Genomic DNA, 14,368 nt, shown 5'->3' on the forward strand with positions numbered 1-14,368 from the left:
TTCCTGGCTGAAAGAATACAAAGCATTTTTTTGGCTTTTGAATATTGTTCAGGTAAAATTCATTATTGCAAATACCACTGAAACAAAAGGATTGCATATGCAAATTACTTGTTCCACTGAAAAGAATGTAATAAAAATCAGTAGAAATCGCTCAGACTCTAAAAAGTGGATTATAAAATTTCAAAACTAAGTGATTGATCCGTATGTCTTAAAGGAGTAGTGCTGGGAGCTAGTTTTCAAGATAAGTTATTTAACTTCCAATTCTTTGCAGTTCAATTAGGAAACATTTTTTCAAATGTAATCAAACAAGAAATTCACACAAAACCCAGTCATCCTGGATATGACTTTGGTGCTGTGCTCTTCTAAAGGTGTGAAGAAGTCAGGTTCTCACAAGCGTGGATTACAGAAAGCAGGGCAGCAGCAGCTGCTGTGCATGTCTTCTGAGGACCAGAGAGAAACAAGGATCTTCAGTGTCTCAGTGTGAGGACGCTGAGATTCAAATGTGGGCTGTGAATCTGAGGAAGAAAGTTTTTTCAGTTTCTAAGAATACTATGTGAAGGATGTAATGTCTTTCCCTTTGAAAAGCTATTATTAAAAGAATGTACTGCTTACAAACAGTGACACTGAGGAGCGAGGATTTGGGACCCTTCTGGAGCTAGCGTATTGGTTCTGCAGCCTTCCCTTCACAGCCCTCTGGAAATCTTCTAGTTTTTCTCTGTCGGCTTAACAGTGGGCTTGAGGACGGGGCGACAGAGGTATTATTGCTGATGCTAGCACCTGTCCCTCCCCGGCCTGTGCCTGTTCAGAGAGTTTCTCATCACCTCCACTCTCATCCTCTCTCGACTTCAGTCTCAGCAGTGATTCACTTCTTTTCTCTTTTTAGTCCTCACTGTGGCATCTCATCAGACCTCGAGGTCAAGGAGGCGAAGGGGGCATCGGGGGAGGGGGGAGGCGGTGTGGTGTTCTTGCTGTCAGCAGCCCGGAGACCTGGGAAATGGGGAAATGCACGCCTCCATTCTACAGAGAAGGGGCCCAAACACACGAAGGGTGAGGTTTGCTGAAGTCACACAACTAGGGAGTTGAAGAGCTGTCTGTGAACGCAGGTCGGTATCACTGAGTCTCACCTCTTCCTGGTTTGGGGGTTTTGATCTCATAGTGACTCCAGTCGGGTGGTTCAGAATTTTCCAACGCCAGGATATTGAGTCAAGTGTTTGAACATTGTCTGTCTTTCTGCTTGTCTTAGTGCTGGTGGGGAGTTGCAGAAGTGTGGCAGAGTCCCAGGGTCCATATTTCTAGGCCTTAGAAACTCAAGCAGACTGGATTCTTTCTCAGTTATGCAGCTAAACATTTAGTAATGCAGATAACATAAGCAGATATCTAAGATGTGGTTCTAAAATGAGACCAATTTTATGTATATAGCTTGCAAAAGGGACTTAACTACTTTAAATTGGTAATAACAGCAATAATAATAATAGCAGTAGCCACTTCAATAGTGCTTTCCTGTGCCAGGTATTGTTCTAAGCATTTTATATGTGTGTGTATGTGCATGTTTATTTAAATATGTAACTTACTTAATCCTCCTGACAATCCTGTGAAGTGGGTACTGTTAATATTCCCACTTTGCAGATGAGGAAGCTAAAGCACAGAGAGGTTAAGTAACCTGCCCGGGGACCCACAGGACAAAGGATTCGAATCCCGTGCCAGCTGGCTCCTGAGTCCTTACGCTTAACCACTTTATAAACATTGCTTCTCAGATAGACTTTACTTACCACTTACAGCCGATGGAAAGAAGGCACCTGTTTTCACACAGGAGGCCCTGAGCCTAGTTGACAGAGCTCTGTCTAAGATCAGAGCCTCTGAGACCGAACAAAGGGACTTGTTTAAAATTGTTACCTCTCTTCGTGGTGCTTGGTGAGGACACTGAACCAGGTAGGGAGCGCGTGTGAGACACTTGGGCTTTAAGAATGCGGCTTGATTGCCTTGGAAGGAAGAAAACGGTTCGGGAAAAGTTTTTTAAAGATGATGGCTCTGCTCCACGTGTCACAGATCGCAGCCCTGCAGGTTTCCCGCAGTCCAGCGAGCTCTGCATTTGGGAGGGGTTTAGGCAGAGCCGCTGTGAGCCACTGGTGCTCAGCGAGCACAAGCCTGGAACTGGCGGCCTTGAGCCCCAGTGTGGGCCGACCAGAGCTTCGGTTTCCTCATGATTTCTGCATTCCTTTCCTCAACAGGTAAAAGGGGCAGGACCTGCGGTTGTGAAAAAGCGCGAGGAAACAGTAGCCATAGTTATCTACCAATCTGAAAGGGGGGGAATCACACCTGTGTACCATGTAGTGGAAAACGCCAGGTGGCTTCTGTATCTGTGTATGTGTTATCTGTGTATGTGTATCTGTGTATCAGTGTATGTGTGTCTGTGCATGTGTATCAGTGCATGTGTATCTGTGTATCAGTGCGTGTGTATCTGTGTATATGTATCTGTATGTGTATCAGTGCATGTGTATCTGTGCATGTGTATCAGTGCATGTGTATCTGTGCATGTGTATCTGTGTGTATCTGTGCATGTTTATCTGTGTATGTGTATCAGTGCATGTGTATCTGTGCATGTGTATCAGTGTATGTGTATCGGTGCACGTGTATCAATGCATGTGTATCTGTGCATGTGTATCTGTGTATCTGTGCGTGTGTATCTGTGCATGTGTATCTGTGCATGTTTATCTGTGCATGTATATCAGTGCATGTGTATCTGTGCATATGTATCTGTGTATGTGTATCTATGTATGTGTTACATGTGCACCAGGCTGTGGCCGACATGCCACAGCCACTGACACAGGGCCTGAAATGTTAGGTACTTGATAAGTATTAGCTGTTATTTTAAATAATTTATTTAAATGTTCTCTTATAGTCGCTTGACACTTTTAAGATAATGTCACAATTAGTTGTAGCAGATCCTATAAAGGAGTAAAATAAGATTTTAAAATTTTTGCTAGTGGGGGCTGTATGGGAACAACTGAGACCAGCTCCGTAAAGGCCATTCAGCATTTATCTGGTCCATATGGGGCTTTTCTAAGTGAGTCCTCACTTATCCTTGTGGAAATTTTTCATCTACTGGAGTTGCCTAAAATCATCATTTCTTAAATTATGATGAGGATTTTGGAATCGTACAGGCTATGTTAAAAACTTGTAACAAACAAGAAAGCATTTTTGAGTCTCCACATCCTCATGTTTATTTGGATAAGCTTGAAAGTCTAGATGTATCAAACATTAAATTAATTACAGTTTCCTTATGAGGCTTTGTCTTTGAAATAGAAGCCAAGTCTGTCTACAAAAGGCAGTGAGGAATTCCCTGGCGGTCCAGTGGTTAGGACACAGTGCTTTCCCTGCCGAGGCCTGGTGGGTTCAATCCCTGGTCGGGGATCTGAGGTCCCACAAGCCTCGCAGCTCAGCCAGAAAAGGTGGGGAGTTGCGCAATGATATTGGACCGTTACGGTGTTTCTGCTGATTTGCCTGATAGAAGTCAAGTTCCAGCGTTTAAATTGTCACTGTAATTCCATGTGGTTGCTCTGTGACGAACCATATGCCACCACAGGATTGTCGTATGTATATGGAAACACCTTTGTTCATGAGCATTTTTTCCTACCAATAGATGTAGGTTTACGTCATTCCATTGAATGGCTATATAGTATTCCTCTTGATGTGTATGACCATATATATATATATTTTTGCGGTACGCGGGCCTGTCACTGTTGTGGCCTCTCCCGTTGCAGAGCACAGCCTCCGGACGCGCAGGCTCAGCGGCCGTGGCTCACGGGCCCAGCCGCTCCGCGGCATGTGGGATCTTCCCGGACCGGGGCACGAACCCGTGTCCCCTGCCTCGGCAGGCGGACTCTCCACCACTGCACCACCAGGGAAGCCCCATGGACCATATTTTAATCAACTCCTTAGGGATGGGTGTCTAGATTATTTCCAATTTCTAACTACTGTAAATACTAACAAATAGCTTTCTACATGTATCTTAGCACACTGTTTTATTATCTTCTTAGACGTTTCTAATGAAAAACTCCTCCTCCTCGTACTCGCCCTGTTTGGCCACCAAATGTGGGCCCACACCAAGTATTTCTGCAGTTCTCTGTGGGCAGCTACGTGGGTGCCCTACAGTTCAATTCAGTTCTGACACTGTCTTCAGGAGATTAGTGCACACCCACATGTTAGGGCCTCAGTCCCAATAAGACTGGCTGCCTGCCCGCCCCGTCCCCCCACTTCAGATGCTGATCCCAAGCCCAGGCTGCCCCGGTGCTTCTGAACAACCCGCTTTACATCAGAGGGTCCCAGGACCCCCTCCTCCAGTTCGGTAGTTTGCTAGAGCAGGTCACAGAATGCTGGAAAACAGTTGACTTGCTAGATTACCTGTTTCCCATAAAGGATACAAGTCAGGAACAGCCGGATGGAAGAGAGGCACAGGCCAGATTCGGGGAAGGGGCACTGAGCTTCCCCACCCTGTCGGGGTGCCCCACTCTCCTAGAGCCTCCATGCGTTCACCGACCCGTAAGCTCTCGGAGTCCCTTCAATTAGCGGTTTTCGTGTGTATGGAGGCTTCACTATATAGGTGTGATGGATTAAATGATTGGCCACTAGCGATGAGCTCACCCTCCAGCCCCTTTCCACTCCCCAGAGGTCAGGAGGGTGGGTCTGACCCCTAATTAGTTGGTTGGTTCCCCTGACCATCCTTGGGGAGTTTCCAGAAGTCACCTCATTCAGTGTGGAGAAAAGGGAACCCTCCTACACAGTGGTGGGAATTGGTGCAGCCACTGTGGAAAACAGTGTGGAGGTTCCTTAAAAAATCTAAAGATAGAGTTACCGTATGATCCTGCAATCCCACTCCTGGGCATGTATGTGGAGAAAACTCTAATTAGAAAATTTACATGCACCCCAATGTTCATAGCAGCACTAGTTACAATAGCCAAGACATGGAAACAACCTAAATGTCCATTGACAGATGAATGCATAAAGAACATGTACACAACGGAATGTTACTCAGCCATAAAAAAGAATGAAATAATGCAGTAAGTCAGACAGAGAAAGGCAAGTATCATATGATACCACTTATATGTGGAATCTAAAAAGTGGTACAAATGAACTTATTTATAAAACAAATTCAGACATAGAAAACAAACTTATGGGTACCAAAGAGGAAGAGTGGGGAGACAAATTGGGAGTATGGGATTAACAGATACACACTACCATATATAAAATAAATAAACAGCAAGGATCTACTGTACAGCACAGAGAAGTATATTCAATATCTTGTAGCAAACTATAATGGAAAAGAATCAGAAAAAAAAGAATATAGATAAATACATACATGTATAACCGAATCACTGTACACCTGAAACTAACACAATATTGTAAATGAACTCTACTTCAATTAGAAAAAAAAGTCACCTCATTCACATAAGCCCAGGTGTGGTTGAAAGGGGCTTGTTACGAATATAAAAAGATACCCTTATCCTCTTATCACTTAGGAAATTCCAAGGGTCTTCAGAGCTCTGTTCCAGAAATGGAGGAGGACCACATGTGTATTTTTTATTATAAGTCACAATGTCACATAGTTCCTAGAAATGAAAGTGGATCAAAGGGAATGCACACTTCCAAGAGAAAGACCACATCAACATGCTCTCAGCAGCAGCCTGTGTGTGTCTAGCTAACACTGGATTTTGCCGGTCTTTTACATTAGTGGCAACTTGATGGGGAAATACCGTTTTTCTCACACTTTTAATAACTAGTGGGGGAAACTTTAAGAAGAATTTTAGCAACTATTTGTATTTCTGCTTTTATGAGTTACTAAATATACTTAGCCCACTTTTGGTATTTCTTATTGTTTTATAAAACCTTTCCATTACAGCAGTAAATATTTGTCTTTCTGTTGTGTTGTAAATATTTTTCCAAGTTATTTGTTTTTTTTAACTTGTTCACATTGTTTTCTGCTACATGGAAATCTAAAATTTTGAAGTAGTCAAAATTGACAATTTCCCATAAGTTTTTTGATATCGTACTTAGGACTTCCCTACTCCAAGAGTCCCTACTCCAAGGGAAAAAAATTTACCCGTTTTTGTCTCTAACTCCTTTAATTAAGATGTAGCTCACATATCACGTGTTGGGCTGCATCCTACAGGCCTGCAAGCCCTGTAATTGCCCAGTCGCGAGACCAAAGAAAGAGCCTGGTGGTGGCAAGAGAGACATCAGTGGTTTATTGGACCCAGGATCTTACCTCTGAAGCAAAGTCCTGCAGCGGCACCTCTGGCTGTGGGGCGGGGCAGGGGTGATGGTTACGGGGGATGGACGTCAGGTTGGCTGGTTACCAGGGAGACTATCCTAGTGGAAGGTCCACTATCCTAGTGGACGGGAAGATTAGGACGGTCAGTAGCTAGGGCCAGGGACAAGCGTGTAGGCAGTTACTGATCAGGTTCTGTGATGAAGAGGGTAGATCAGCCAGGTGAGTAGGGTGTAGGTGAGGCAGGGACTGGTCCAGCAGGGGATGTCCAGAGAGCAAGAGTGCAGCCATCCTGGGGGACTTGACCATGCACCATAAAATTCACTCTCAGTATACAGTTCACTGGTGCTAGTGTTCAAAACACAAAATTCAACCAAGTAATTGAGGATCTACTTGGCCTTATTAGGTGGCTTATGATAGGGCAGCATCCCATCTAGCACCTAGAAGGAGCTCCCAGGGGTTGTACAAAGCAGAAGGTTTTTACAGGGAGGAGGGTGGGACAAGGGAGCTATTAGCCAAAGAAAAGGAAGGAACATTTTTAGTTCAAGACATCATTTGGGGGGAAGGGAACAGCAAGGGTTTCATCATGCAGATTGCCTCTTCTTCTTCTGGGGGTGGAGAGGGCCCACGTGGCAGACTACCTCCTTGGTGAAGACTAGAAGATTCCAGACTGGTTGATCAAGATTACATTTCTGGTGAAGGCTGAAACTGCAGTTAGGTCAGGTATCATGGGCTTTAGCACAAGTGACACAAGTGACCATTCTGGGCCTGTGGTTTTTCTCTTTTAACATTAAGTATATTCACAAACATCACCACCATCTAATTCCAGAACATTTTCATCACCTCAAACATAACTACTTTTAAGCCTTTGTTTTTTGATAATCAGGCATTCCTTTATCTGGAGTTTATTTTGATGAAAGGAATGAGATAGTGGCTGTGCAGACTGTCACTGGCACACAACTGTTCTCCTTCATGCTAAGCAACACAAGTCCGGTTTTCTGTAAGGTGGCAGTGCACCCAGCCCCCCACGGCAGGTAGCTGTGGCCACATGGCTCAGGGGTGATTAGGGAGATTGCTGTGTAGGGCCCCCGGAAAGGTGACTCCAAGAAGTGAGTCCACCAGGAGAAGCACCGTGGATGTGACAGGGAATTATGACTGGGACTCTGAGCCACTTCCCACCATGAACTTACTTCCCTGGAAGATGGGCAGTCACAAGAGCTTGGGTGCCCGTGGGGTGCACAGCTGCCCTGCCTGCCCTCCTGGGGCTCCCTAGGAGGTGGCAACTCGTCTTGCACTCAGGCCACCGCAGTCAGGTCCGCCGTGAGCACCTGAATGCAGTTCCAGCTGATCCTTGAGCAGCTGTATTGTTTCCCCAGATGACGAGTCAGTTGTGGCAATACAGTGAACATGTGTGATTTCAGTGCCTTTTCTATAAACCAGTGTCCATAAAATCAAGCTTATTTCTAAATTCTGTAACCTGAAACTAATTAGTATGTCGCATAAACTGTTTTGAAGATTATTCCCCTCTTTTAATGTAGCAAACACTAACCTTGTGTTCGGAATTATGAATACTTAGACGTACTCTTCATTTCATGGGGCTCTTGTATACACTTGGCTTATACTTTGGAAGGTACATTCTTTTAGACATTAGCATTCTTGTTGGCAAAGAAAATTCTTGTTCACAAAACAACTCAGAGACGATCAAGTTTGTAGATTAGTTGACACTGTTGTATCAATGTTAGTTTCTGGTTTAGACAATTTTACTATGGCATGTTAACACGAGGGGAAGCTGGGTGAAGGCTACATGGGAATTCTATTGTTATAACTTTTTTGTACATCTAGATTATTTCAAAATTTCAGAAATATCATGTAACAAAGAATTTTGCCAAAGTGTAATCTTTAATCTTCTTAGGCCTTTCACTCTCTGGGCAGAGATAGGTTATTGGCCTGGGCTCATGAATTCAATATTACAACTGGGTATTGGGGCTTACAGAAAACTTCATCCCCTAACACTACCATGAGAACCAGGGATAAAGTTTTTAAAAAGTCTTACACCATTTTAGGTAAGTTAGATGTACATCCACACTCCCTGCAGAAAGCATAAAGTAAGCATTTGATGGTTCCAGTAGAGTGTTGTTAACCCTCGTCCCCATGCTGCACGTTACATCCCCAGGACTTATTTTATAACTGTGAGTTTGTACCTTTTGACCCCCTTCACCCATTTTGCTCACCACCTCCACCCCCCTTCCACTGGCCACCGCCAATTTGTCCTCTGTATCTATGAGTTCGGTTTTTGGTTTTTTAGATTCCACATACGAGTGAGATCATATGGTATTTGTCTTTCTCTTATTTCACTTAGTGTGATGGCTTTAAGTTCCATCCATGTTGTCACAAATGGCAGAATTTCCTTTTTACAGAGGAATAATATTTTACATACCACATGTTCTCTAACCATCCAGTGATGGACGCTTAAAATTGTCTTCATGACTTGGTTATTGGAAATAATGCTGCAGTGAATATGGGGATGCAGACATCTCTTGGAGATCCTGATTTCATTTCTTCTGGATACATACCCGGAAGTGGAATTGCTAAATCATTTGGTAGTTCTATTTTTAGTTTTTTGAGGAACCATCATACTGCTCTCCATGGTGGCTATGCCAATTTACATTCCCACCAACAGTGCAGGAGGGCTCCCTTTTCTCCACCCCCTCACCAGCACTTGTTTCTTGTCTTTTTGATAGTAGTCGTTCTAGCAGTTGTGAGGTGATATCTCATTGTGGTTTTGATTTGTATTTTCCTGTTGATTACTGATGTTGAGCATCTTTTCACGTACCTGTTGGCCACCTGTATGTCTTATTTGGAAAAATGTTTATTCAGATCTTCTGTCTGTTTTCTAATCAGATTATTTGGGATTTTTTTTTGCTATTGAGCTGTATAAGTTCTTTGTGTATTTTTGGATATTAACCCCTTAACAGATATATGATTTGCAGATATTTTCTCCCATTCTGTAGGTTGTTGCCTTTTCATTTTGTTGATTATTTGTTTTGCAGAAGCTTGTTTATTTTATATTTTTTGTTTATTTATTTTTGCTTTTGTTGTATTGCTTTTGGTGTCAGATCCAAAAAATAATTTATGTCAAGGAGCTTACCACCTGTGTATTCTACAAGTTTTATGGTTTCAGGTCTTACGTTCAAGTCCTTAAGTACATTTTGAGTTGATTTTTGTATATAGTTTAAGACTGGGGTCCAGCATCACTCTTTTGCGTGTAGCTGTCCAGTTTTCCCAGCACCATTTATTAAAGAGACTTTCCTTTCTTCACTGTATATCCTTCGCTCTCCATCATATATGCGTGGGTTTATTGCTGGGCTCTCTGTTCTGCTCCACTGATCTATTTGTCTTTTTATGCCAGTACCATATTGTCATCAGAGTCAAAAGCCTCAATGTCTTTTGAGTGAGAGATAGTGTCTTTAAAAATGAGATAATCTGGCAACGTTAAGTCCCATGTTTCAGGATCATGGATCCTAATCAATAACCAGCTGCTTTCCCGCTTATCTGTCATCGCTTGGCCGCAGAAGGCATCTGAGTTTGCGCCACTAGAATAAGAGCTGAGATCCCCATGGCACTCTGGAGCTGTTAGTGCTCACTTCAGGGCAGACTCGGGGCCTCGTCTTCGCGTGTCCTCTGCAGGCTCTCAGCTTCCCCGGGAGGAAGTTACCTGTCCACACCCTGTTGTCCGTTGAGGTGTATCAGTACACGTTGACCTCGGTGTGAGGTCATCAGCCTGTATGAGGAATACTTTACAAGATCTGTCCCATGAAACTCACCACCGCATCTTGGGACCTCAAAGTGAACACCATCTGTTTATGATGTCATACAGCCGCCTTTTTGTGGGACAAGTCCTGTCTGAGGCGAGCATGGGGAGTGGTGGTCTGTGAGATGGGAGGACTGTTGGTGTGGGTTGTCTGGACCCCAAGTGCTCGGGAGCAGCCTGGGGGGCGGCGTGGCCTTGGCTTGAGCTCCGAGTCTGACGTCGAGGGGCAGTGGCTGGAGAACGTCAGCCAGCTGGCTCCCCACGGCCGGTGTTCTTGAAAGGAGCTCCGAGCCGTACTCCACAGCCACCCCAGTTACCAAGTCAAAAAATGAGAGAGAGGAGGCATTTTTCCTAAAGAGAGAGAGAGGGCAGCCATTTTCTGGCTGAACTCTCTTGAACTCCCGGATGGGAGGAATCGCATAACACATGGTTTTTCTGTTTGGGGCCACTGCTAGCTCAGGTGTGCGGGGTGCTCCTCCAGTGGAGCTCACCCTCCTTCTTGCCTTCTTTTGCTACCGCTCGTTTCTTTCTTTCTTTTTTTTTTGGCTGCACCACGCGGCATGCAGGACGCTAGCTCCCCGACCAGGGATCGAACCTGTGCCCCCTGCAGTGGAAGCAAGGAGTCTCGAGCACTGGACCGCCAGGGAAGTCCTCTTGTTTCCTTCTCTTCTCTGGTTCCACCTTAGTTTGTGCTATCTTGTGCTCATCAGAGCTCTTTGGTTGCAGGTACCAGAAGCCAAGTTCACCAAGCTCAGGGAACACATCTGGATCTAGGGCCCAGTTTGCAGCCAAGCCCAGCTGAGCCACCACAGAGCAGGCGGCCCCCATCCAACAGATAAGTAATAAACGCTGCTTGTCCTAAGCATTTTTACAGCAGTGGGACGATAAAATCATACTCCCTGATAAAATGTGCTGTCGTCTTCAAACCGTCCAGAGAAGCAGCTACTCCACTGAAGTGCTTTTTTTTTTTTTTTTTTTTTTTTTACTGTTCTGTGCTTGTAACTTGGTCTCCCCAAGGCTTTGTTGGGCATGCTGTTCCAGAAGACTTGTCAATAAGAGAATTACCTGATGTGCCATTGACTTTCGCAGCTGTGTGAGACTCACCCCTGAACACTCATGGGGTTTTCACTGCCATGTTCCCCAGTGTTGACCAATCCCAGATTTCCATCCTCACTGATTTTCCCTGTGCGCCCGCTTTCTACAGTTAACTAAGGCCTAGTCAGTAGAGTACTTGCTTGCAAAGAGCAGAGACGGGCTGTGCTCACTTAAGCAGGAAAAGAGTTTGCTGGAAGGACTTTTGACAGCTCACAGATTCAGTGGGAAGGCTTGAGAAATGGGTTCCGAAAGCAGGCAGGACTGCCGGGCGTCTGGGCAGCCACACCCAGCCATCGTGCCCAGGGACAGGAGTGCAGGGACATGGTCACACATGGCCCTGAGGGGCCTCTTACTATCACTGAGTGACCTGGGCATCCCTGGGCTCTCCCCACAGATTCCAGTTTGGGGCCTGGAATCAGCCTGACCCAGCCTTCACCGCATGGCTGTGCTCTGCCTCGTGGGCCTTCTGAACGGAAAAGTGAGGTCTGGGATCCAGCCTCCCTCTGCTGTCTCACAACAGAAGTGTTTGCTCACTCTTTAAATCATTCTCCAAGTTAGTCTCCAAATTTTGTAAAAGTCACATCAGATCAGAACAGCTCCTCTGTGATAGTTTCCCTGATAACCAGCCAGCCTGACGTCCATGCCCCCTATAACTCCACCGTTGAAAAGTGAGCACACGCCAATATATGTGGATTTACTCATTTCAATGATGTACATGTGTATGGCTATATATAAGTAAAACATATCAGATGAGTGTTTTAAAAGGATGGGGTAAAAAATAAATAGGAACATACATTTAGTATTTCCTCCCACACGACACTGGGGCTGTTCTGCACCCTTGGCAGGCCTGCTCCTGGCCTTGGCAACCTGTCTGTCTTTTCCCTCCCAGGCCGGGCTTCCTGTCTCCTTGCCTGCAGTTAGCTGTGGCTGCAGTCTTGTGTGCCAGGTGCCCCGGCGTGGCCACAAACGTCTCTGCCTCAGCACATGGGAGAGTCACTGGGGAGCCCGGGCAGAGCCACAAGCCATGGGCCACGAGCCAGGGTCCACTTAGAGAAGCCCCTCAGCCCTCACCCGCTGCCGAAGGGCTGCGGTTCAAAAGAACAGGCCGCTTTGTCCGTCCCTGAGGCTTGGGCCTCATCTGTTCCAGCAGCTGGGGCACCTCACCATCACAGCTGCGCTTCATTCTTGTAAGTGACCAGGCTCCCAGGAAGATTTCGTGGATTTCTTCACGTATGAACTAAAACAGTGTATGTGGCTCTAAGTCATTACTATGTGATTTACTATTTTCTCATGTTGAAACCACTGAATATTTTATTTTCATATCTTGGGTTTATATATTCAAAGTGCTGAAGTACAACAGTAAAGCAAGAGTTAGGAGCGGCAGAGGACCTTTAGGTTACTAGCTTGTGGTCGACACTAGCTGTAGGTAAGTACCCAGCCGCGTGTGGGCCAGGCCTGGGAAGACAGAGTATTGTAACCCTACCGGCAGCCCCCCTGCGGGCCAATCAGAACCGCTGTGGAAATGGGCCAGTGAGCCAGGCTACTGTGTCAGAAGGGAGTCCCTTTACTGTTACGAGCAATTCCAGCTGGCCCACTAGACGCAGAGCAAATCAGCAAATTACAGAACCTCTGAGACAGAAGGTTTTAGTCCGTGCCTCACTTACTTCAACTGATTAAACTCATGAATCTGAAGTTTTCTTTTTATAAAGACTAAAATTGGATGGGTTGTCAGCTTTTAAAATATCGTTAGCTTTCCTAAGTACAACCACCAAAATTAAGGTAAACCTTTCCCCCCGAATTATATAATTTTATTCCTGTGAATTCAACATTCAGGAATTTTCTTTGGATAGCAAGAGTGGCAGAGAGGACACACGTGGAACGGAGAACTGTCCCCCAAGGAGAACTCCTCCAGAGCAAGGAGACACGTGTGGTGAAACACGTGTGAGCAGGACAGGAGGACTGTGTGCTGTGACGAGGGCGCCGGGTGAGCCTGGCTGCCCACGGAGAGCGGGCTGAGGCAGACGAGCGCTCGGGGCTGTCCCCGGCAGGGCCTGCAACACAGAAGGACGCGGGAGTTGGTCACGCAGGTTGTTAGTTTCATCATAATAGGAAGTTCCGGAAATTTGAGTGAGAGCTGTATACTGACAGACGTGGATCTTCTAAAAATGAAGACACTTCATTCTGTGTTAAAATGGCATTGATTATATACGTACTCTGCTAGTCTTATGAAAAATGGAAAGGGTAGAAACCCACCTGGGATAACCCATTTTGAAACACAAATAGTTTATAAAATGCTGAACATTAATAATATAGATTTTTCTTTTAATTAGGCAAGGAAGAGTAGTCTTTTTCAAAATTCTTGATACTGTGTAGCTGCTAAACTTCTTTATACATTTTCCTCTTTTTGTGATTTTCTAAGCAAGTGTTTCCTCTGTGGGATTTGGAGTGTCGTTCTTTCACGGCTCCTACAGATGCAAGAGGAGGGCAGGCTGGGACCTGCGGGGAAGCTCCGGGGGGCGGGGGAGGAGCATGTGGGGAGGCCTTTTCCCTCGGCGCTTTCACAAAATGCCATCATCAAAGCGGAATTTCACACTCAAGGGCCTTGGCGCTCACCCCAGAGTGGGTGGTGAAGGTCCTGGGGCCCCACTGCCCCACGTGCTGTGGGCACAGGCCGGGCCCCCCCCCCGGTGGGTGCCCCCCCAAGCAGCACTGCAGAGCCGCTGGCTGCCCTGTCCCGGGCACAGCCTACCTGTGTCTGGATCTTCCCCCAGTCCTCTTCCATGAGCTCGTGGCCACATGTGTACTCCAGCTGCTGCAGCACGCTGTGGTTGAGGGCCAGGCAGCGGTCGATCTCTGAGAAGAGCTCGTCTATGTCCGTGTGGTAAGAGCACAGCAGGCGGTGGCTGATTTCTGTGAACTGGGGACACGGCGGGGGCACACTTACTCACAGGCAGTGAGAAGTTCTGGAGGTAGGTTGAAGGGAAGCCCCTTCTTGAGTCCCGACCACCTTCCTGCTAATTTCCCTAAGGCCCTGCCTCTGAATAGTATTTCTTGGGGAAATAGACACACGGCGATTTCCTTAATCACTCCAAGTCCAGAGAATTGGTGCAGAGATTTTACCAGAACGGGGCACCTGGTTGTAAGCCTTGCTTGTTAGCAGGGAATACATTGATGAGAAGTTGAGAGGAGAAAGGATT

The 14,368-nt window shown here is 45.9% G+C and overlaps 1 protein-coding gene across 1 annotated transcript in view; it reads right to left on the reverse strand.

Annotated features, from left to right (window-relative positions):
- Positions 1-12,691: 12,691 nt before the first annotated feature.
- The window catches only part of RNF32 (ring finger protein 32), a 39,292-nt gene continuing 37,615 nt past the window's right edge, over positions 12,692-14,368 (reverse strand). Inside the window, exons 8-9 of the mRNA XM_030854347.2 lie at positions 13,900-14,088; positions 12,692-13,206 (exon numbers count right to left, since the gene is read on the reverse strand). Coding sequence (XP_030710207.2) covers positions 12,994-13,206; positions 13,900-14,088 — 402 coding nt within the window. The 3' untranslated portion in view covers positions 12,692-12,993. The remainder of the gene's footprint in view (positions 13,207-13,899; positions 14,089-14,368) is intronic.

This window comes from Globicephala melas, chromosome 9 (genome assembly GCF_963455315.2).
Source record: "Globicephala melas chromosome 9, mGloMel1.2, whole genome shotgun sequence".
NCBI lineage: Eukaryota > Metazoa > Chordata > Mammalia > Artiodactyla > Delphinidae > Globicephala > Globicephala melas.